This window comes from Callionymus lyra, chromosome 1 (assembly GCF_982586985.1).
Source record: "Callionymus lyra chromosome 1, fCalLyr1.hap1.1, whole genome shotgun sequence".
Classification (NCBI taxonomy): domain Eukaryota; kingdom Metazoa; phylum Chordata; class Actinopteri; order Syngnathiformes; family Callionymidae; genus Callionymus; species Callionymus lyra.
Genome location: NC_141818.1, coordinates 44,149,368 through 44,172,225, shown reverse-complemented (window position 1 = coordinate 44,172,225; position 22,858 = coordinate 44,149,368). Strand labels below are relative to the sequence as shown.

At 39.5% G+C, this 22,858-nt stretch overlaps 1 protein-coding gene across 1 annotated transcript; it reads right to left on the bottom strand.

The window, feature by feature from the left end:
• Positions 1-11,735: 11,735 nt before the first annotated feature.
• LOC148089707 (homeobox protein unc-4 homolog) lies at positions 11,736-18,809 on the bottom strand. Its single transcript, XM_087785100.1, has 3 exons — positions 18,496-18,809; positions 17,847-18,022; positions 11,736-12,736 (listed from the first exon to the last, which is right to left on the bottom strand). The coding sequence occupies exons 1-3, from the start codon at positions 18,770-18,772 to the stop codon at positions 11,762-11,764; spliced, it is 1,428 nt and encodes a 475-aa protein (XP_087641226.1). The 5' UTR covers positions 18,773-18,809; the 3' UTR covers positions 11,736-11,761.
• Between the last annotated feature and the right edge of the window lie 4,049 nt (positions 18,810-22,858).

Genomic DNA, 22,858 nt, shown 5'->3' with positions numbered 1-22,858 from the left:
GTTGCACGTCAACAAAGAGACACACATTGTGTTCAAAGACCCTTTGGTGGGAATTTCTATCTCAGCTGTAAAACAAAGACGAGCGGAAGAGAGTCTCATGTTTGAATAAAGAGGATTTGTGTCACGCTGAACATACTGGTGGGTGACTTGTTTACAAACACTTTCATGAGTCTGCACCGACTGAATCGACACGCCGTGGGCGGAATTACCTCATTGCGTCATCACGGGGTGGGATTAACGACGCACGTCACATCATGGCAGACGTATATGGAGTAAGATTACTGCCAACGTTTTGAGCGAGTGTGTCTTGGTTGTTGTACACTCAAAATCACTCTTCTGCGCACTCAACCAGTCATACTAGTGCGTTCAACATGTCATACATGTGCGTTCAACATGTCATACACGTGCACTCTAGCTGTCATACATGCGCTCAACTTCACTGCTGCACACTCAACATTCGTCTGCTCACAACATCAGTCTCTGCGCTGCTGCTTGAAGCCTTTTAAACATCATTTGAACATCGTTACCATGGGAGTGAACGGAGTTGTCAGAACGCTTAATAAAGTTTGACTTTATCTGACTGTTTTGTTGACATTACTTTTAGCACAGCTTTATCTAGTGGATGCATAACTAACCCCAGTCAAACGTTTGACTGCATCTTTTATTCTATGCGCCTTATAATCCGGTGCAAACTATTTATGGAAACTGTTCTTAAATAGGCCATTCGTTGAAGGTGCGCCTTATAATGCGGTGCGCCTAATAGTGCGGAAAATACGGTAATTTGGAAAAGAAATCGTTTCACCTGCGGTCCAGTGTTGTTGTTAAAACACGAGTCCTCAAAGTATCGTTTAAAAACAAAAATCATCCCACTGATGCTTTAATCCATCTTCCTCGGTTGAGTCTGAGCAGAGACCAGCATTCTTGCAACACAGAACACAGGCTTTGTCTTCCATCCTGCGTCTGACCAGCCTGTTATGTTATGTTATGTTATGTTATGTTATGTTATGTTATGTTATGTTATGTTATGTTATGTTATGTTATGTTATGTTATGTTATGTTATGTTATGTTATGTTATGTTATGTTATGTTATGTTATGTTATGTTATGTTATGTTATGTTATGTTAGCAGCTGTTAGCAGAGCATCATAAAACGTGGGCGTGTTTAGGGCTTCTTGGGGAGGAGTTTTGCACCAGTGTGACGTCAGAATGCGCTCAGATCAAATCCTAGTTCTGCAAGATTTCAGATGTGGAAGAACTTTATTAAGTTATAACTTAAACTAGTGATGATGAATGACCATAAGGTGCCCTTTAAAGAGTATGTGTAAGTTTGATGTGGTGATTAATCAACTTAGACAAAATGTAAGAACAATAAATGAAATAAACAAAAACAAATTATTATTTATTTCTCCCACAAACTTAATCACGCACAGAAAACTGTTGGATTGATAAATTGATTGTTTAAGCGCTTTGTGACCCTGGTCTGAGAGAGATCTTTACAAATGATAATTACTTAATTACCTTTTTATTTTACTATTGATTACACACAGTAAAAAATCTTTAAAGGACAATAACAAACAATACCCAACTAAAAATATTAGGCGTTACTTACTAACCTGTTACACTGGTAACCAGTTACTTTAAAAGTAAAGAGTAACTTAAAGTAAGTTAATTTCGACAGAACTAACTACCAACACTGCAGGAATCCCCAACTGAACGTTAACCCAGGCACCTTTGGATGAACGAGGGAAGAGGATGGAGAGATACTCGTCCTTCACACTGGTTAGAGAATTGATACCCATTTGTTTGCAGCAAACGCTCTCCTGGTTAATTCATGGTGCAGGGTTGTGGGGGGGGGGGCTCTGGTTGGAGGACATAAATCACGGGCAGAACCAAGCGGCCGAGCGACTCCGTGCCCTTAACGCCGCTGATTTATCAACCAAATTACTACGGGTTCTGCTCGGCACCGACGCTTTGCTGAGGAAATCACCGACTAACCCCTGAGCGAACCGATTTATTGAAAATCTGTCCCCCTCCACTTCCATCTCCCCCGCCTGGCGTGGCTTCCTGTGTCACTCCTCTCATCTCTCAGCGACTTAATTAAAATCTATCCCGTTGGCTCGTTGGCATTATTACAACCACCGGGCTAATGAAACAAAGGCAATGACAAAAGCAAAGCTGCTTTGTGGCTATAAACGCTTTACACAAAAACACACACGCCCCTGTTGACTGGGCGAGACCCTCTCTTTTTCTAAATGCACTGGTGGTGTCAGTGGACCTGACCAGACCGCTGGACCTCATGGTGACGGGTGCCTCTGGGCAACAGAACCCAATATTAATCAATGACTCGACTGCAAAAGGGGTTTTAGAAAATGTCGTCACGGCGATATATAATAATAATAATCTCTATTTATATAGATACTGTTTTTAACAGTCCAGAGTAGTGTATTGTTTTGTTGTTTTTTTTTATTAAAAAAATTGTTTTCCAAAGTTTGATTATGGTTTACAGTTCAATAAATTCTTTGAAATGAAACAATTTTTCTATTAACGATCAACATGCAAATATTTGAAGCGTTTGTTTCTGTTGCAGTTTAACCTTTGTCCTCTAGGTGGCAGCAGTCAGGACTGTGACTGAGGATGAGAGGATACAGTGACTCCAGCAGCTTTTTAAAGCGGATGTTTGGAAATATTTAGGTTTGAAAACAAATGAAAGTAGTTACGACTTTGTCAATATCCATGTGGTCTGTAAATACTACAACACCAGAGTCAAGTACTGGACAATACTACAAATATATCCTCATTCCAATGGTTTTACGCTGTATCGTATTGTTGTCCCTGTATCTTGATTACGGTCATTAAGAGTTGATACACTTATGTATAGCAATTTATTTTGTCACGATATTAATTTTTCTTTTTCCCCCCAACACTTATTTAAAAATATATATACGTATAAATCTATCTCTCTCTATATATATATTTTTTTGGCCTCCTATATTATATTTTATTTTTATAATAATTATATTATGATTTATATTAAAATCATGTCTGTGTAAGATAAAACATTTAGATATAATATTTACAATTAGCAGAAACATATTCACAGTGTTTGTTAGTTTGTGTGTTGCAATTACACATTCGACAGCTGGATGGCAGCAGTCATTATGTCCTACGCAGATAAAGAAACAGTGAAATCTCGTGAGATCCCGGTGATGACTGAGGACGAGAGGATACAGTAACTCCAGCAGCTTTTAAAGTTGATGTTTGGACATATTTTGGTTTGAAAACAAATGGAAGCAGTTACGACTTTGTCAAGAGTCATGTGGTCTGTAAATACTACAACACCAGAGTCAAGTACTGGACAATACTACAAATATATACTTGTTACTACACTATCACAACACCAGAGTCAAGTACTCGACAATACTACACATATATCCTTGTTACTACAGTATCAGAACACCAGATTCAAGTACTCGACAATACTACACATATATATTTGTTACTACACTATCACAACACCAGAGTCAAGTACTGGACAATACTACACATATATCCTTGTTACTACACTATCACAACACCAGAGTCAAGTACTGGACAATACTACACATATATCCTTGTTACTACAGTATCAGAACACCAGAGTCAAGTACTCGACAATACTACACATATATACTTGTTACTACAGTATCAGAACACCAAAGTCAAGTACTCGACAATACTACATATATACTTGTTACTACAGTATCATGATATATTGTGTTGTTGTCCATGATGAAGTATTGTATTTCCAGATTCTTGCTAATACACACAGCTAGTAAGTGTTTGCAATGTTTTCTTTGGGTAAGTGGATGATTGCTCAACAGCGCCCCCTGGATATCTGGCGTAATTACTATCACAGGTACCACAACTTGGTTGATTACATTAATCAATGACTTTTCTCTGACTCGCCGAAGAAGAAAGTCCTTTCTTCAAGGTGGAGCGACACCTGCTGGCAGAAAGTCCCGGAGGTCGCCGAGTCTCTAATTGGTCCTTAAAATGACATCCTTAATTAATTGTGCAATTCTGCCTCCACTAAATTGAAATCACCTCTAATGAAAAACGTCATTAGCGTTAATTAATCCTGCCGTTACATTAGCGTGTGAAGACGGCGGGTTTTGAAGGTCCGCCCTCTTCACGTCTCAGGTTCTCAAAAACCTGAAGGCTTTTCTTCTCCACACCCAGGTCACTGTTTTCTCCTCCCGAGGATTGGAAAATGGGGGGATGCGGAAGGTGCTAAATTAGCTGGCTGATCCGCGCTCGCCGCCGCATACACATCCCCCTATTACCGCCGCCTGGCGCCGCTTAATATTCCTGGCATGGCGGCCTCGTCTCCGTAGCAGATTTATCAAATGGGAAAATGAATGTATGATGATCAGTTAAATTGAAAATCAGCGCCCGGGTGACAGGCCGCGATGACACCTCGGTAATTAGAAAGAAAAATGATGGCGTCCGAATGCATAATAGAGCAAAAACAATTTACGCTTCCCTTCCACGCTCTCCGCCCCCCTAACCCCCCCGTCCCTCCCCCACGCCGTAATGATCGCGCTTTCAAATTGAAAATTTCTGCCGGTTGAAATTGAATTCATAAAGTGTGATGCATGAGAGGCATGGTCGCGGCGGGAGGCCTGGTCGGTCCCGGGCCCGGTGATCGATGGGTCGTTTCAAGACATGGGCCCCCCATCACCCCCCCCCCCCCATCCTGCTCTTACCGCCCCTCCCTCGGTTATCTGACGAAGTCCATTTCCACGAAACAAGGAGGGAAGAAATGATCCAAAATAAATATTATCAATTGTTTTTAAAAGAGCTGAGAAAAGGAAGTTTGTAGGAAACAAACGATGAGGTTGCTATGACAACAACGACGTACCTTAAGCACTTGTTTCGTTGATTTTGATACAAACTACTACTAGTGAAAACTAATGTCGAGCTCTGATATTCACCGGAATCTTTTTCTTTAATATCCCAACATTATTTCGATTGAAGCGTTCCTTAATAAAGTTGATACAAAACTCTGAGCCGCTCTAGTAGAAGAACTCACATTTCCCGGATCCTTAAAACTCTTCACTGGCTGCCAGTTTCTTTCGGGATCGAACTTTAAAAATTCTGGTTCTTACTTTCAGATCTATTCATGGTCAGACCTTCCATCAGTGGTCTGATCCAGACTTACACCCCAGCTCGGGCTCTGAGGTCCGTGGATCAGAATCTACTGATGGTTCCTGAACACGGTTCAGGACCAGAGGAGAGAAATCCTTCCAGACTGTTGCTCCTAAGCTTTGGAATGATAGTTTATTATTCCCAAGACTTTATTTGATATATTTTACAAATGTACATTATTATCGACATTAATTGTTTTAATTCAACTATACTGTAATAGCTGTATTATTATTATTACTCCATTAAAAAAAAAACTATTTTTGTAACGCTTCAAAACTCTAATCCAATGTGTTTTTTTTAATTGACACTATTTGGATTGTATCTTTAAGTCCCTTCATTCGATGACTTTCTCGTCTTCTTATCTGCTCGTAGCCGACTCAAATCTGCATTTTCTAACGATGAATTTCACGTCGAATGTCAAATAACCGTCGAGAGCTTTTGTTCACAGAGGTTCCCGTGTTTTTGGGGGGATTAGAGTTGGGGTTTCTCTGATTCCCCTTTTTTTCAAGTCATCAGCGATGGACTCCGGCCGGAGGGAGATCAAAACCTTCACTTTCTAATTAATCGTGCTCTCAAAACTGCCCCGATTAGAACAAAGCATTTAGCAAAGAGTGGAAATTTCACAGAGCCGACGAGGAACCAACGATTTAATGTGATTGTTCCGGTCGAAGGGGACGTTTTCCCGGGGCCTTATGGGAAAATAATGTCCTTATGAATTAAATAATAGGGTTATTACTTTCATTGATTTTAGCTGTCTGGAAATTTAGCGGCGGCTGGAAAGCCTCCTCCCTCCTCGCCCTCGTGTCTAATTATTTTCCTCTAAGCCCCTGCTTTCCCCGCCGCAAATATCAGAGTCACTGAGTGAAATTATGTAAATATTATTAAAGGGACTCAGGCACGGAAATTCATTTCAGGTCGGCACAGCAAAGTAAAGCTTAGTCCTCGGGATCCCCCTCAATTTATTTGCAAATAAAGGCGAGGTGACCGGGAGGGATCAGGGATATTTAGCCGGGCCTGTCAGCGCCGCTGCCTCGTGAACAAACTCCACAGAATGGATGGTTTTAATAATTGGGGGTCAGTTTCCTGGGAATTGCCAGTCGACGTTCCCTCAGTGGTCTCGCGAGTCTGTACAATGTATTCCTCGTCTTTCATTGCCGCTCGTAAAACAGGGATTTCACCTCCATTAACATGAGTTTTTGGGTAGGAAAATATTTGCTTCTTTGAGTTTGAAACTATGAACTGTCAATTTCCACCAAACAAAGAGGGAAGAAATGATCCAAAATAAATTGTTTTTAAAAGATTGTTGCTTGAAGGAGTTTTCTCAGTTGTAGGAAACAAACGAGGACGTTGCTATGACAACAACGACGTACCTTAAGCACCTGTTTCGTAGATTTTGATAAAAACTACTACAAACTAATGTCGAGTTCTGATATTCACCTGAATCTTTTTCTTTGATATCCCGCCATTATTTCGATCAAAGTGTTCCTTAATAAAGTTAATACGAAACTCTGCAGCAAGAATTCTGAGCCGCTCTAGTAGAAGAACTCACATTTCTCACTATGAACTGTCAGTGACTGATCGTGAATCCAATCAAACTGAGTCGATCCGAAGGGTCTCACCGCTGTTGACCTGCCCCCCTAAACCAATGTATGTGTGATCTCTGCTGTCTAACATGTCGTGGCGACGAACCTTTGATTATAACGAACCATTTTACTAATCAAGACATTGTCATGTGAGGAAAATGTGACACAAATTTACGAAGAATAATGACTTATGTACAATTTAAGAGGTGGTGAGCGACGCATAAAAAAACGAGACGGAGAAAAATGCTTTAGATGGATTTTGTTTGTAAAAAACAAACGTTTCGAGTTAGAAGGAAACTAAATAAATACATTTAGAACAGAAAATGTTGACTAATATAATATTAATGAACATGCAAATGGAACAATAATAAAATAAATATTTATGGTATTTTACTTTATTTCTTTTTAAAAACGCATGTTTAAATAAAAAGAACAATTTAAACTAAGACTACCAAACACTGACCATCTACCTTTCCTTCAATGTGTGTGTCTAGTGTTACACACTTACTTACTTGCACCGAAGTTATCGTTGGATTCAAAACTCTTTCACACTAAAGTTGCATCCAAAACAAAAGGAGCTTAATCTGCTGGTGGGTCTAAAGCTAGCAGAAAGTCAAAATAGCTGGAATATTTGTACCTTCTTCTTATCTTTCTTGGCCGATTCACGGATGAAGATCTCACAGAGTCAGGTTTCCGACATCACCGTGAAACTGGACCCGTCGGTAAAAACCACAGATGAATCCGTGACATCGTTTGTCAAACGTCGGCGTCTGCACCTTGAACCTCTTAGATGTCATTCAATCACAAACGAGACAGAAGTTCAGACTGATACAGTGAAATGAATCCGATAAGATCACAGATACAAGAGGCGGACATATTTGTTCGGTGTCTGGACCATAGACTGTGTAAGATATAGTATCAACGGCTGTCTGTTACCGTTACTCCACGGTTATGAGGCAGATCGTCTCGGCCATCTTGAAAATATTAAATTGAATCAGGCATCATCTAGTTGAGACTTCATTGAGTGACCTGAAGAGGAACCATAACGAACAAAATACAAAACTATTTGTTGTTGGGCCCGAAGGTAGTCCAATGATCTCTAAAGGGTCGGTGTTGGTGGTCAATTAAGGTATTCCAAAACCGACTGGAAGTTTGGGGGACACCTTGTAACTTTAGCCATTGAATTGAAGGAGAAGATCAAATCACAGGTTCTTACTCGCTAGGGTTTTTTTTGCCATCATTATGTTGTCCCATGTTTTCTTGCCTTTGAACTAACCACATGTCAGCAAGTAAGTAAGAAAGTAAGTAACTAAGTAACTAAGTAAGTAAGTAACTAAGTAAGTAACTAAGTAACTAAGTAAGTAAGTAACTAAGTAAGTAACTAAGTAACTAAGTAAGTAAGTAAGTAAGTAAGTAAGTAAGTAAGTAAGTAAGTAACTAAGTAACTAAGTAAGTAAGTAAGTAAGTAAGTAAGTAAGTACATAAGTAAGTAAGTAAGTAATGGTTATTTCTAGACCGCCTTTCTAGACCAGGTTCCCAAAGCGCTTTAACAATCAAGAACAATACACAGTTAATATATATACTTTAAAAGATAAAGAGACCTCCAAGACACACACAGTCCCAGAAAATCAGGGAAAAGCACAAATAAAAGTGTCTTTAGATGTTTCTTGAAGGAGTCAGTAGATCATCAAACACAGAGGGAGATTGGTCCAAAACTTCGGTTCAGGAACCATCAGTAGATTCTGATCCGCAGACCTCAGAGCCCGAGCTGGGGTGTAATTCTTGATCAGATCACTGATGGAAGGTCTGACCATGAATAGATCTGAAAGTAAGAACCAGAATTTTAAAGTTGATCCTGAAAGAAACTGGAAGCCAGTGAAGAGTTTTGAGGATCGGAGAAATGTGAGTTCTTCTACTAGAGCGGCAGAGTTTTTTATTAACTGCAGGCGAGACAGCTCCTTGTTGCACAGCTCTGGAGCTTCCGGGGAGAGTCTGAAGAAAGTGGTTAGACAATAGACAAATTAATGAAATTTAATGGGTCTTTGAAAACAAGCCAAATCAGTAATAAACGATTAATAAGTATATCAGCATTTTAGGCTGTTGCTGTACATTATGACACTACAAGTATCAGTGCTGGGTTATTTATAAAAGTTATCATTTGTAAAACCTTGAGAGTGAGTTTTGTGACTTCAACGTATATTTTGATCCAGCGATTGGTTCTACAGAAGGTCCCTGGTTTGACTCCAAGGTTGAACCAAGTTACACATTATATACTGTAAATCCTATAAGTGACCGTCCGGCCCAAATATAGATGAAAAACAAGCCTTTTTCATCTATTATTGGTTAACTCTTAGTGTTAGTTCAGGGTCAAGGTAAGTAAGTAAGTGAGTAATTTTTATTTGTATAGCGCTTTTCCAGACCAGGGTCACAAAGCGCTTAAACAATCAAAACAATATTCAATAAAGTATATACTTTAAAGATCAAGATAAAACTGATAACACAACCGGAGTTCCAGAAAATCAAGGAAAAGCCTGAACAAATAGAAACGTCTTAAGATGTTTCTTGATGGAGTCAGTAGATCATCAAACACAGAGATGGTTCCAAAGCATAGGAGCAACAGTCTGGAAGGATTTCTCTCCTCTGGTCCTGAAGCGTGTTCAGGAACCATCAGTAGATTCTGATCCACAGACCTCAGAGCCCCAGCTGGGGTGTAAGGCTGGATCAGACCACTGATGGAAGGTCTGACCATGAATAGATCTGAAAGTAAGAACCAGAATTTTAAAGTTGGCCCGAAGGCCCGAAAACAAATGGGTTTTTGGTATCCCTTGGGTTGCCTTTTGGTCAAGGTGAACAACCTCCAGCAGAGGCAACACAAGGGATACCACAAACACATTTGTTTTTTGGACTATCGGGTCACCTTCACCCTGAGATAACGCAAGGGTTAAATGTTATCTATGGATATATTATGAATATAAAAAAAACTATGAGTGAAACAGAAATATGATATAAATGTACTTTATTACAAAATATATGTTTTTCATTTTTAGGGACAGGAAGAAGAAATATTCAACCAACACTGAAAAAAGGCATCTCTAGTCTAAAGAATGTAGTTACTTTAGCGACTGTGGTTCGGGAAAGAAAAGACAACCCGGAGACAAACGGAAAAACGAACATGTCAGAACATTTCAACAGCAATGCCACTGGCCACCTGTCCAGGGTGTCCCCTGCCTTTATCGCTTTTAGAACTGTGAACAAAAAAAAAAGTAACACAGGACCAAAGATGTGAACAAAAACAGATTTTCAAGAACACAGTAACAGAACTTTTTCTTTTTTTTTAATCTCGGCAGCCGATTGTTCAAAAATGATATTAACGATTCTTTACACGAGCGGCTTCCTCTCTCTCTCTCTCTCTCCACACGTCTTTATCTCCCCCCCTTCCTCCCCCCGAGGGGCCCCGCCGTCCTATTAGAACAAATGACGAGGGGCCCGGGCGCTTTTGTACGAGGCTGGCGCATGCAGGCTGGCGCGCGCCTGTCCTATTATGTGCGACACATGATCAATAGGGCGATAACGCAGCAACATCAATATAAGCGACAGAACAATGAGGGATATCATCGAACATCTATCTTAATATAGCCGACTACAAGGGGCCGTCAGACAGAAACCGCGGCAGCTCATGAAAATTCCGCCCCACGAATCTCCCACCATCTCGCTCCTCAATAGACTATATGCACGCTCACGCGCACGAGCGCCTCGCAGCTGGGCCGGGCTATTATTTTCCCATTTCAATTTGACACCCCAGCCTTTCATGCTAATTCTATTATTGTAGGAAGTTTATGTGATTCCATATCACTAGAAATCGGTAATGTCTAATAACCCTTTGGGCTGAAAAGGAATGGAGGGGAGGAAAAAAAAAAGAAAAAACGCCCGGAGACTCGCGGCAGCCGGTGGGAAAATAATTACTTTCATATCAAAACTCAGCAGGAGGCGCAGGGGTTCCTGTAGCCGCCGGCCACTAACCTCATTCCGGCTCGGCCTTTCAAATGAATAAATTTGTTAAAGCAATAAATACAAACAGGCGGGGCCGAGCGGAGCCGGGGCTGTGACTCACATGGACCCCTCGAACCGGGGGTTTAATCTGGCTGTAGCATGATCTCCAACACACACGAGCTGACAATTGAAACAATAGCTTTATTTCGTCAAAAAATGTGACATATAAATATCATTTTGTACAACATCGACGGACGTGTCGCGGTCGCTTGAGAAGTCAAACGAAAAAAAAGTGTGACGTCAGAGTGAAGTCACTGATCGTTTTATCGCGTTAATGGTTGATGAACATTAGTGTCGAGATAATCGAGTTATTCACCGGATTAATATTGTTATAGACATGTCGTGTCAAGTACTTTTGTTTACTCGTAAACATAAGAAGTGCTTTTAAAAAGGATTTAATATAAATTACTTTAAGAGAAGAGTTTTATTAATTCAGTGCAATATGTTCATTAAGAATTTAGTTGTTTTTTTTCTTATTCAAGAGTCAAGAAGTAGAAATTATATCTTTCAATAATAAAGTATGGAGGTTTGAACAAGATTTTGCAAATCAATAAATGCACGTTTTTCACTAAACTTAATTGAATTGTGGCGAATCTTTTTCATGTTAAATGTAACATAGTGTTGAATCCCAAACGATGTATTTAAATGTAAAATAAGAACGTGCTTCAGAACACGTTTAAAAACACTGAAATGATCACGTGAGGTCAAAGGTGAGTTTCCCTCTCAAGCGGGTGCGACACGTCCGTGAACATCTGAGGAGTTTTGTTGTGAGACTTTTATTGACAGGACAGAACCTGCTTCTGTGCGACCCGGACGACCCGGACGACCCGTCGCACGTGGTTTAAAAAATAAACGACAGTTAAGTCGTCGCGACTCCTGATATGTTTTCTCGGCTGAGCTTTGGGAATGTTTTGGACGGTTTTCGGCTCATTTTTTGTGTGTCAGTCCATGTCGACGTCCTCGCCGTCGGTCTGGACCCCCTCCGCGGGGTCTGCCGCGAGGCCTTCGGGGACCTCTGGACAATCCTCCTTCCGCCCGGAGGACCCGTCCTCCTCCGCCCGGGCCCCGAAGTCGTCGCACGACTCCGAGGACTCCGGTCCGGCGGGCGGAGAGGCTCTGGGGTCCTGGTCCGCGAGGAGCTGCGTGTGATTCTCCATGTGGTCAGAGTTCGTGGGTCTCGTCAGGTCAAAGGGCGCCACGTTCCCTTCGCTCGGCGTGCACTGCTGTTCTAGTCTGGCGATGTCAAACGGCGTGGCCTTCAGGGCCGACTGGGGGACCAAAAACCCCAAAGGCTGATGGGCCAGCGGATAAAGCAGGAAGTGACCTTTACCCATCAATGTCCTCGGATTGGTCAAGGCGGGGAAGTCCAGCGGGCATTTCCGGCGAGGCGTGGCGTCCGACAAAAGGCTCTCCACGCTGAAGGGGTTGCATTTCTGCAGGGCCGACACCCTCTGGCCCCCGGGGCTGGAGCCGTCGGGGCTGCCCGGGGACCCCCGGTCCGCCTCCCCGGCGCTTCTTTGGTTTCGCGGCGAGCCGAAGTCGTGTCCCGTTTGGTCGCAGTCGCTCTGGTGTCCTCCCGCGACCTTGGACGCCGACAGTTCCAGGTGAATATTCCCATTGCCGCTCGACGGCTGCTGCTCGCTGTCGGTGAACTGGGAGACGCCGCTGTCGCTCTCGGAGCCGCCGGGCGTGTGGAAGCTCTCGCCCGGCAGCAGCTTGTTCTGGGCCTTCAACAGCTTCCTCTCCTGCTTGCGCTTCTTCTTCTCGGCTCGTTCAAGGTCGCGGCGGGCGATCTCCTCGGGGTCCATGGGCTCGCCGCTGCACGTGGTCGGGTGGGAGTTGTGGGCCGGCCGACCCGGACCCTTCTTGGTGTTCTCCTTCTTTCGCCATTTAGCGCGACGGTTCTGGAACCAAACCTGAACACACACATCGTCCATGAACCTCTGGTTCAATATAATCGCACAAAACACATCGACATTCATAAAACTTTTAGTGATATTTTACCCAAATTTCTGCCTTTGAGCTTCTGCTAAAAACAAGATTAAAATGTTGTTGTTTTTTCCGGAACAAATTCTCTTGTTTGGACTTTGATCCAAGATGGACGTTACAGACGAACAGTTTGGAGGTATTTGGATGTTTTTAAGTGTCTTTTTGGACGAAGACAACAGAGCTACGGTCACTACATTAAAATGAACAAACATTTTGTCTATAACTCTAACAAGGAATAGATTACTCTGAGAATAATCCCAATTTTTAGTCGACATGAGGGCGAGTAGAAAATGAGTGTTTTTCTAATTTTCTTTGGAGAGTCTTCGGCAAATCGAATCCATTATGGTCTAAAAATAAAAATACTTATTTAAAACCTCTATAAGCAGTTTCGGATGAACGATGGGAATAAGAAACGGTTTTAAAGTCTAACAAATGATGGACTAGATTAAGAACTAGTCGCACATTTTAACCCATATTATGTGATTTATATTCATCAATATTATTAAACACCTTTTAAGAACCCATTGAGAAGAATGAACTCGCTTGAACAACACAGGCGAAGAAGAGTTGTTCCACTTAAGGTCATTTGTTTACATTATATAACACTATATACAAACACTAAGTTTGGACTTCATGCTTCAAGAGTTCTTTGATTGACGACTCATGACGATTAGATTAATGACAAATGTCAAAGTTTGCTTTGAACCATTTACAATGAAGATTTTATCAAAACAAGAGACATAGTTTAAGAAGTTATTAAACATGTACTTGTCATGTTGAAGATATTCCACGTTTCAATGTGTAATTCAGACCTGGGAAGGGTGCGGCCCGGGGGCCACACTCAGCCCTTTGAGTGTATTTATGCGGCCCAGAAATTATTAGAGTAGAACTGATCCAACACACAGAACATTTAAATTAATTTTATTCTGCTGTTTGTTTTTAATTAACTTGAAATGAAAATTAAAGATTCAGATTTCACTCATTTTCTACTCACCCTCTTGTCGAGGGTTTAGGATTGGGATCATTTTGAGAGTAATCCATGTTTTTTAGGCGTTAAGGGCAGAAATGTATGAAGAAATGTCCATAAAAACCGCCCCTTTCTTCGTCCAAAAAGTCCCTTAAAAACATCCAAATACCTCCGTACTGCTCGTATTGAAGCCCCGACATGTGAATGTGGGCCCCGGTTGAAATCTCTATCTATAAAGGGTCAGCTTGGTCAGCATCACACGGGATCTTTACGGGTCCAACAGACGTCTTTTTGGACTCAAAATGATGGTTAAGAATTGATGAACTACTGATTTTCATTTTGGGCCATATTCATCCGCAAAGGCCAAAATGGCCGACATCGTTGCTAAACCATTTTTATTATTGTTTTAGCTCATACTGTATGTTATGCAAGTCAAATATTTTATTTTTTTAAAGCAAGTCTTCCAACGTTTTTTGGACTTTTTTCGTCCCTTGGCTGCTTCCTCGATCTTTTTAAAAATCTGACGTGATCGGCCGAAAAATGTCGCTATCACACTTTTAAGTCGACGCGATTGAAACGATTAAAATATTTGAAACTAAATGACATGACGTTTGCATTTTTCATTTAAAACGTTGTTTTTGTATCTTATAATAATCCATTCAGAGAGTCTGGACAGACGTTGCTGCCATAAATAAGTCTTTATTTAATACATTATGTAGGAATATTATAATAGGACAGAATAAAGGTGGACATGCATGTGTTTTACTGCAATACTGGGATTGTATCGACTGTTTTTCTTATCTGCTTGTTCATTAGTGTAGTTTTTATCATTGTCATTTGCAGTTTAATAATAATCGTTGTAATTACATATGTAGTTTTGCTCTATTTAATATTGTTTTATATCTTGTTGTACTTGTTGCAACGACAATACTGAACTGAACCGAACTATAACTTAAACAAGGAACTCGAGGATGAGAAGAAAATGAGTGAAATTTTCTGTGAACTATCACTTTGTTAAACTCTTTTTTAATTCTTTGTTGTTTTGGTGAATGTCTCCGAATGATTGAATAATTGAGATCATATTGGAAAGAAAGTTCTTTTATATCCATTTTATACATGTTTTTCCATAATTCTTTCACTTTTTGCTTAAAGGGGATTTTATTTCCCACCCCTGGTGTAATTTGTCACATTTGTTCCGATGCCGATATTCTGCTATTATTTCGAGTAACTATTGCAAAAGATTCTCCATCATGCATTGGATTTGTGTTTGCATTTTAATTTAGAAACGACATGATTCTTTGTCGTGTTAGCAGCAGGAAGTGTGTTGGTCGCTAACGGTTAGCACGACTCAACAACAAGGCCTTCTCTCCGGACCACCAGAAGCCTCGACCTACAGATTCTAACAATGATTCCTGGAGGTTTATGTCTCAAAAGTTCCTCCTTGTACTCGGTTACCTTCAGTATATGAACGATAGATGTATGTCAATCTAATGCCTTCACACCTTTATTAAATATACAACCAGGTCTGTCTCCTATCGTTCAAGCTAGCTGGCTAACAACGGTTCATTATAGATGAAAGATATTCGCTTTATTACTTCACCGAAGTATAAATATTATTGCCCTACATTTAATCTATGAATATAATTTCATAACCTTCTTAAATAGTGTTGACTGGGGGACAGCAGGTGGCGCTAGCAGGTCCATCAGAAACAGAAGCTTGTGATTAGAATGAAAGACAACACACTAAAAAAAAAGAAAAATAGAAAAAAAACACAACCAGGCACCGAGGCAGTCGCTGAACATCACGCAAATATTATCAATAGTTTTCTCATCCCTCAGTTTTGTGTTAAATATATTTGAACTGATAAAAACAGAAAAACATTAACATCATTTATTTTTTCCTTGATTTTCTGGAACTCCTGTTGTGTTCTCACTTTTATCTTGACCTTTAAAGTATATACTTTATTGAATATTGTTCTGATTGTTTAAGCGCTTTGTGACCCTGGTCTGGAAAAGCGCTATATAAACAAATATTACTTACTTACTTACTATCATTGATCGATCATCATCTTTGCTAACAAGTGAATAAATCTTTGTGTTGTTGCTTTAAAGCAGTGGCAAATTACACAGTGTGCACTTTAATAGATATAGGTATATAGGTATATGGGTATATAGGTATATAGGTATATGGGTATATGGGTATATATATGTTCATTTTGTTCACTTTTGCTTATAAAATTGAGCACCAAGTTTGAACAAGGGGAAAAGAAATAAAAATGAAAAGAAAGCTTAATATGCCAAAACCCAATTTTTACTGTATTATTTAGATTTATTTTTATTTTTATTAAGATATGCATACAAGTTACATTTTTTTTTTACATTTGAGCGGCAATTAATACTAAAAAGTCCTCTAGTATTAAGGGTTGATTCAAAAATGATTAACACAAATGAATACAAAATTAAAATGAATCTGATTTTCCCTTTAAACTCATGAGGGCTTCATCAATAATATCAAAGGACCTTAAAAAAGCATCTCTCCACAGACGTCATCATAAGACGCAGAGAGAGTTAAAGTCTGATCCTGCAAGAAGTACATGAAGCAGGTGTGCTTCCCACCCTCCACACCTGCCACCCCCCCCCCCCCTCACCAGCGCCGTCCTCCCCCCGCCCGGGAGCCTCCTCCCGCGGCGGCGCTCGGAGCCGCATGTTCGGGGCTGATAACGCAGCTGGTTCCGACCCTCGTCGTGTGAGACAACGACTCACTTATGAATGTTAATGTCGAGAATGTATTTCCCCCCGAAAAAGACCCGCTGATAAACGGGGCGTTAAGCAGCTTGAAGGGACAATAATCGCAGCTTTTAGGAAAGAAATCCGCCGTAAAAGGCGCCGAAGCTCCAGAGATACGAGTCCGTTTTTGCTCAAGAGCCCGAGATTAATTCAACATTAAATCACGTTACGATGTGAGAATGAACAGGATTTTAATCTTTTTTCACTTTTTAAAAATAGAGAGAAATATTGTATTTAATTAATTGTCGTTTGTCAAATGATTCACGAAAATAATAATAATAATAATAATAAATAAAATATGAGAACAACTCAACCTTTTAATTGACCATGTAATTATATAACACAAACACACACACACACACACACACACATATATATATAAATATATATATATATATATATATATATATATATATACAAAAAAAATACAATATATTTCAATTCAAAACAAAGAAATACGTGTTTAAATGTAATATGTCAATTGTATCAGCAAAAGAATAATAAACGAAAGAAAATATAAGCGTATATGTGTCCAATAAAACTGTACACCCTTGTTTAAATTTAACCATATATTATTGTCTAGTTGTATGATTTAATTAATGGATGAATGCATTCTTTCGATTTATTTTCTCTTCTCTCATATATAACAATGCTGCAAACGACTATATTGATTATATATCAATTATGTTATATACATATTATATATATTTTTGTAATATATTTATTTATATATATATATATATATATATTATATATATATATATATATATATATATATATATATATATATATAATTAATGTATATACAGTATATATATATAATATATATATACAAAAATATATATAATCACAAAAGCAATAATACATAATATTATATAATATTATTACATTTTAATTTAAATCGATTCTAATAATTCAAACTAAACTTCTTCTATATATTTATTGAGAGTATACTTCAATAATATTGAGGAGGAATTAGTGTGTGTAGCTTGATTTTGGTGAATGAAATCAAAACAAAACAAGTACACGTAAATATACAAGAAAGCTGATATTTATACATCGATAATAATTCTTAAACAATATTCACATTGAAATAAGTCAATAACCTTAACATTTTTAATCTCCTTCAAATCAGTTTGAGAACGAGTCGAACCTAAACTCATCTGCTGACCCTCACGACCACCCGCTGCTCTTTATTAAGCCATCAATCAATGCACGTGAATTATTCACACTAAGGGCCACAGTCCCCCACAAAAAAACAAGCTTAAAGAGTCTTGGTTTACCTGAACCCTGGACTCCACCAGGTCCAGTCGCAGGGCCAGCGCCTCCCTCATGAACACGTCCGGGTAATGGCTCTCGTTGAACGCCTTCTCCAGCTCCTCCAGCTGCCAACCCGTGAAATTGGTCCTGGTCCTCCTGCGTTTACACCCCGGGCTGTCCTTCTCCGGGTCTCCGGGGTCTGCAAGTGGTCCAGGGTCGTCAGCAAAAAAAGCTTGTTCAACTGGGCCTCAAACCTTTTTATTATTTTTTAAATTATATTAGCGATTATTTTCCCGACATACAAATCAAAACAGAATAATTGTAGGTATTGTTATTACGAATTATTAAAGTGTAATGTTTGAGAATGTTATTCGCATATTTTAAACTCTTTTTAAATGGTTATAATCACAGAATAAGAAAAAAGTAATAATAAACTTGTTTATCTCCACAATAGGGTTATTTTTAAGTTTAATTTATAAAAATATTTGTTACAAAATACAAGTTTTTCTTGTCAAAACTACGATTAAATTCAAGTTAAACTCCATTTAAAAATAATAATTGTATCGCTTTCATTACACGTTTTTTGTTTTTATTTTTTTTAGATCACACAAAAGTGTGTGTTGTGCTAGAAATAAACGTGGACCCGCGAGGGGGACATGTCGGGGTTCCCACCTGAGAGTTTGTACTGCGAGCTGTCGGACGTCAGGAGCGGGTTGGTTCCGACCACCGAGGCCGAGCAGGAGCCGTTCAGTAATCCGTCTATGGAGAAGGGCACGGCGGGTGAGCTCTGCAGCGGGTGCGCGCCGCTCAGCTCGTAGATCTGCTGGTGGTGCTGGTGGTGGTGATGGTGATGGTGGTGGTGGGCGCCGAGCGGGTACGGGAAGCCCACCAGTCCGCCCAGCGAGCCTCCGAACTGGGCGTGAGGATGCTCGAGGACCCGACTGTCCATGCTCGCCCCGGGCGGAGAGAAGATGCCGAGGAGGAGAGTCGACGAGAGGGGAGAGTGGGTCAGCCGTCTCCCACGGCCACGCGTCTCACTGTGGACCAGGACCGAGGTGTATTTGGGGGGGTCCAGCCCACAGTCGCCCTCTTTCTCAGCGAGCACACACCACATTTGACAACCTTCGACCAATCACCGGCGTCCATGGTCTGGTGACGTCACGGGTGCAAGGAGGAGAGGCGCGTCCATGTGGCTGCGTGTGTTCGTCTGTTCAACACTATAAAAGTGACCTTTTGGAGATGAAACATATTTACTAGTTATTTTTCTTTTATTTGTCGTTTATAGCGGTATTTTTTAGGGATTTTATCAAACACAAATAATAATTTAAAACGAATGTTAAAACTTAAATTAAATTAGTAAATGACTGTCTTTATTGTTATATATTTAACTCAAAATATTTAACTACAAGTGTTAAAAGTCCTATATTAAGTAAGTAAGTAAGTCATTTTTATTTATATAGCGTTTTTCCAGACCAGGGTCACAAAGCGCTTAAACAATCAAAACAATATTCAATAAAGTATATACTTTAAAAATCAAGATAACACTGACCCCCCTTTTCTTCCTTTTCTATAATAACTAAATGAAGTATATATGCTTGTATGCGAAATTAAATAATATAATAATATAATATCGATGTTTAGTTTAACATCTTATATGTGGAGAGGGAGTTCAAAAGGGAGACATATTTGTTTCTTTATTATTCAATAAAATCCTATAAAACAATATAAAAAAAAGTTTCTATTATCCAAAACAATTTAATAAAGAAAAAGTTGTTTTATTGTGATTTAATCATTTGAATAATAAAGGAATAAATCATCATGGATAGTTCAAAACTACACTCACAACTTTGCAATTGTGCTGCAGTGCAAGAGTGTGTGTTTGAAATGGATTTTCAATAGTTACGCAGAGTGTTGTGCGTCGTTGGTTTGTCGAGGCTTATGAGTGATTGAAGTTTGTGTTGCGATGTTTGAACTTTTTTAAGTGTGTGTTGAGTGAACAATTTTTGCCCATTCGTCTTCCTTTGTGCTCTTATTTTGAAAATCACCCATTTTCCAAAAGAGTTTTTTTTTCTCGTGTTATTTTATTTTATCAAATAATATCAGCCAGTTTTAAAACGTCATCAAATCATTATAATTATTGAATAATAATGGTTAATAAATGGGAAAAAGTTATGGTTGGAAAGTGACGCAGTAAAAAAGACATTATTCCACTTTAATTAAAAACAGGGATTGAATGAAATCCCTTTTGGGAAGTTGCACCCGGGGAAGCTTAAATACGCTTTATTAATTGAAATTCTGATCTTAAATAGAAATTAATTAAAAGAGTGTGAGGGGGCTTTTGGTTAAATCTTTATTGTTTCACATATTTTAATTAACAAGTCAGAACTGGTTTTATCCAGCGGTGATCGATGGTCAATAGAGTTCATAACCTACTCGAGTCAAAGACCAGCTTAAGTGGGAAAAGATAAACCATTCAAGTCAGTTAAACCTGGTCTGAGCGACTCATGCCTGATTTAAATCCAACGCTTCATGAATCCCTGTATTGGATTTATCTCTCGTCACTTCACTTCCTCTGTTCAACTTTTAAAGGTCAACTAATGTGAAAACTCAACTCTTGTGACTCACATGGTTCAAATGTTAGTCCCTCATCATGAACGTGTTTTCAACTTACTTTAGAAAGTTGCTCTGAAATCTGGGCGAACAAGAGGTTACGAGAGTCCACTATGAAGCAACAATGTCTTCACTCCTCCTCCAACCAGCTAATCACGACCCGCTTTGTTTATACAACGAGTACAACGCGTACGGTGACAAAGCTCCATGCTTGACCAATAACAGCAGAGTGGGTGTGGTTGTGGTAAACGAGAATCAATCTCCAGAAAGTGGGCGGGGCTTAAGATTATTTTCTAATGTCAGTATTTTGATTTGTACAAACAGACACTGATGATACAATAGAGTCCGAGATCCATTTAAGAGGCACTTAAATCAACACAGCAGTTTCCCTTTAACTTAAACTGTAAGAGTTATATTTACATTATGTTGGTAAAATTGCAAAACATTGATTGATTCAAAGCAATAGTTTACCCGAAATTCAAACTTCACTTTTTTCTACTCGCCCTCATGACGACTAAGGGATTATTTTCAGAGTAATCTGTTCTTTTAAGAGTTATAGACAAAAGTGTATTTTTCACATTTTTGACGATTTTACATTGGCAAGCTAACTTTCTGTTTCCCTGAATGTATTTATGCACACATTGTTAATACATAAGTTACTTCATACCTCCTGCTTTATTTTTCATAGCCTTGTCTTGAGTTTACATTAGCATGTAGCTTGCGTTAGCGGATATCTTACATTAGCAAGTGGCTTACATAAGCGTGTAGCTAACATTAGCAAGCATCTTACATTAGCATGGAGCTTACATTAGCATGTAGCTCACATTAGCATGTAGCTCACATTAGCTTGAAGCCTACATTAGCATGTAGCTTACATTAGCAAGTATCTCACATTAGCATGTAGCTCACATTAGCATGTATCTTACATTAGCATGTATCTTAAATTAGCAACTAGATAACATTAGCAAGTAGATCACATTAGCTTGTAACTCACAATAGCATGTATCTCACGTTAGCAAATAGCTTACATTAGCAACTAGCTAACATTAACAAGTAGATCACATTAGCTTGTAACTTACAATAGCATGTATCTCACGTTAGCAAGTAGCTTAGATTAGCATGTAGCTCACATTAGCATGTATCTTAAATTAGCAACTAGATAACATTAACAAGTAGATCACATTAGCTTGTAACTTACAATAGCATGTATCTCACATTAGCAAGTAGCTTAGATTATCATGTAGCTCACATTAGCAAGTAGCCTACGTTAGCAACTAGCTAACAATAGCAAGTAGATCACATTAGCTTGTAGCTGACAATAGCATGTATCGCACGTTAGCAAGTAGCTCACGTTAGCACGTAGCTCAGATTAGCACGTAACCCTACATTAGCAAGTAGCTTACATTAGCATGTAGCTTACATTTGCATTAAGCTAATATTATCAAAAATGTATCTAGCAAGTTTATCCTTTATTCATTGGTTTAAGTCTTGGTCAGCCATCTTGTCTACTGGTTGACTTCTTATCGAGGTGTGTCACTCTGAGGAGGTCCTGGGGCAGACCCAGGTCAACCTGCAGATATTATATCTCTAAGTGGACCCAAGAACTGCTCGGCATCCCTGCATTTAAAGACCTCCTCACTTAAATACATTCCTAGTTTACAATTGAGTGAATGGAAAAAAACAAATAAAAATACATAACAACAACAACAACAACGACAACAACAACAACAACCGTAACAATCAAAGGCAACAACTAGTAAGAAAACTGGTGGAAAAGGCAGATTTGTGACTCATGAGTAAGTGTAAGATTTGGCTCAATTAAAAAAAGGTTTAATTCCAAAAGATTTTCTCGTCGTCATTGGTGCAGCTGGACATCTCAGGTGGACAGAGGAGGGGGGGCGGCGTTCGGGGGGGTTTAGATTAGACATATAAATAGTAAACGATGTCGCAGGGGCCAAATCTTGCCTGAGGCGACGGCTGCTTCATTTTGTGTTAAATTTCTTGACAGAGCGCCACCCGCGTGCTGATGAATACTGAATGGTAACCAGAGCCCACCCCCACCTCCCTCTTCCATTACTGTGAATTAATTCGACTTTATTTATCCAATTTCTAGAGCTGACAGAATGTTAATTTGACTTGAGATTTCTCTGGGCTGTTCTGCCGGTGACCCCGCGGCCCCCGGACCGGCGTGTTGTAATAACCTGAATCTCTCACCAGAAGCTGCGATAATTGTTACCTTATTAGCATGTAAATTGTTTAATTAATATTATTATGAAGAAGCGTATAATCCCTCGGTTACTTGACCCCCCCCGAGTCCACATGCGGCCCCTGCATTTCAATGTCTTGCTTTCTTCCTCGCCCGCTAAGCGTCTTTTTCATGTCGTTCGTCTGAGACTCTCGTCCACAATCTCGCGGCGGCTCTTGA

Bases quoted from the DNA above. Each gene is read 5' to 3' on its own strand.
- LOC148089707 (XM_087785100.1), bottom strand. From the start codon at position 18,772: ATGGACAGTCGGGTCCTCGAGCATCCTCACGCCCAGTTCGGAGGCTCG. The intron at 18,023-18,495 runs GTGGGAACCCCG...GACCACTTGCAG, and splicing joins CTCGCAGTACAAACTCTCAG to ACCCCGGAGACCCGGAGAAG. The intron at 12,737-17,846 runs GTAAACCAAGAC...GTGTGTGTTCAG, and splicing joins TGGTGGAGTCCAGGGTTCAG to GTTTGGTTCCAGAACCGTCG.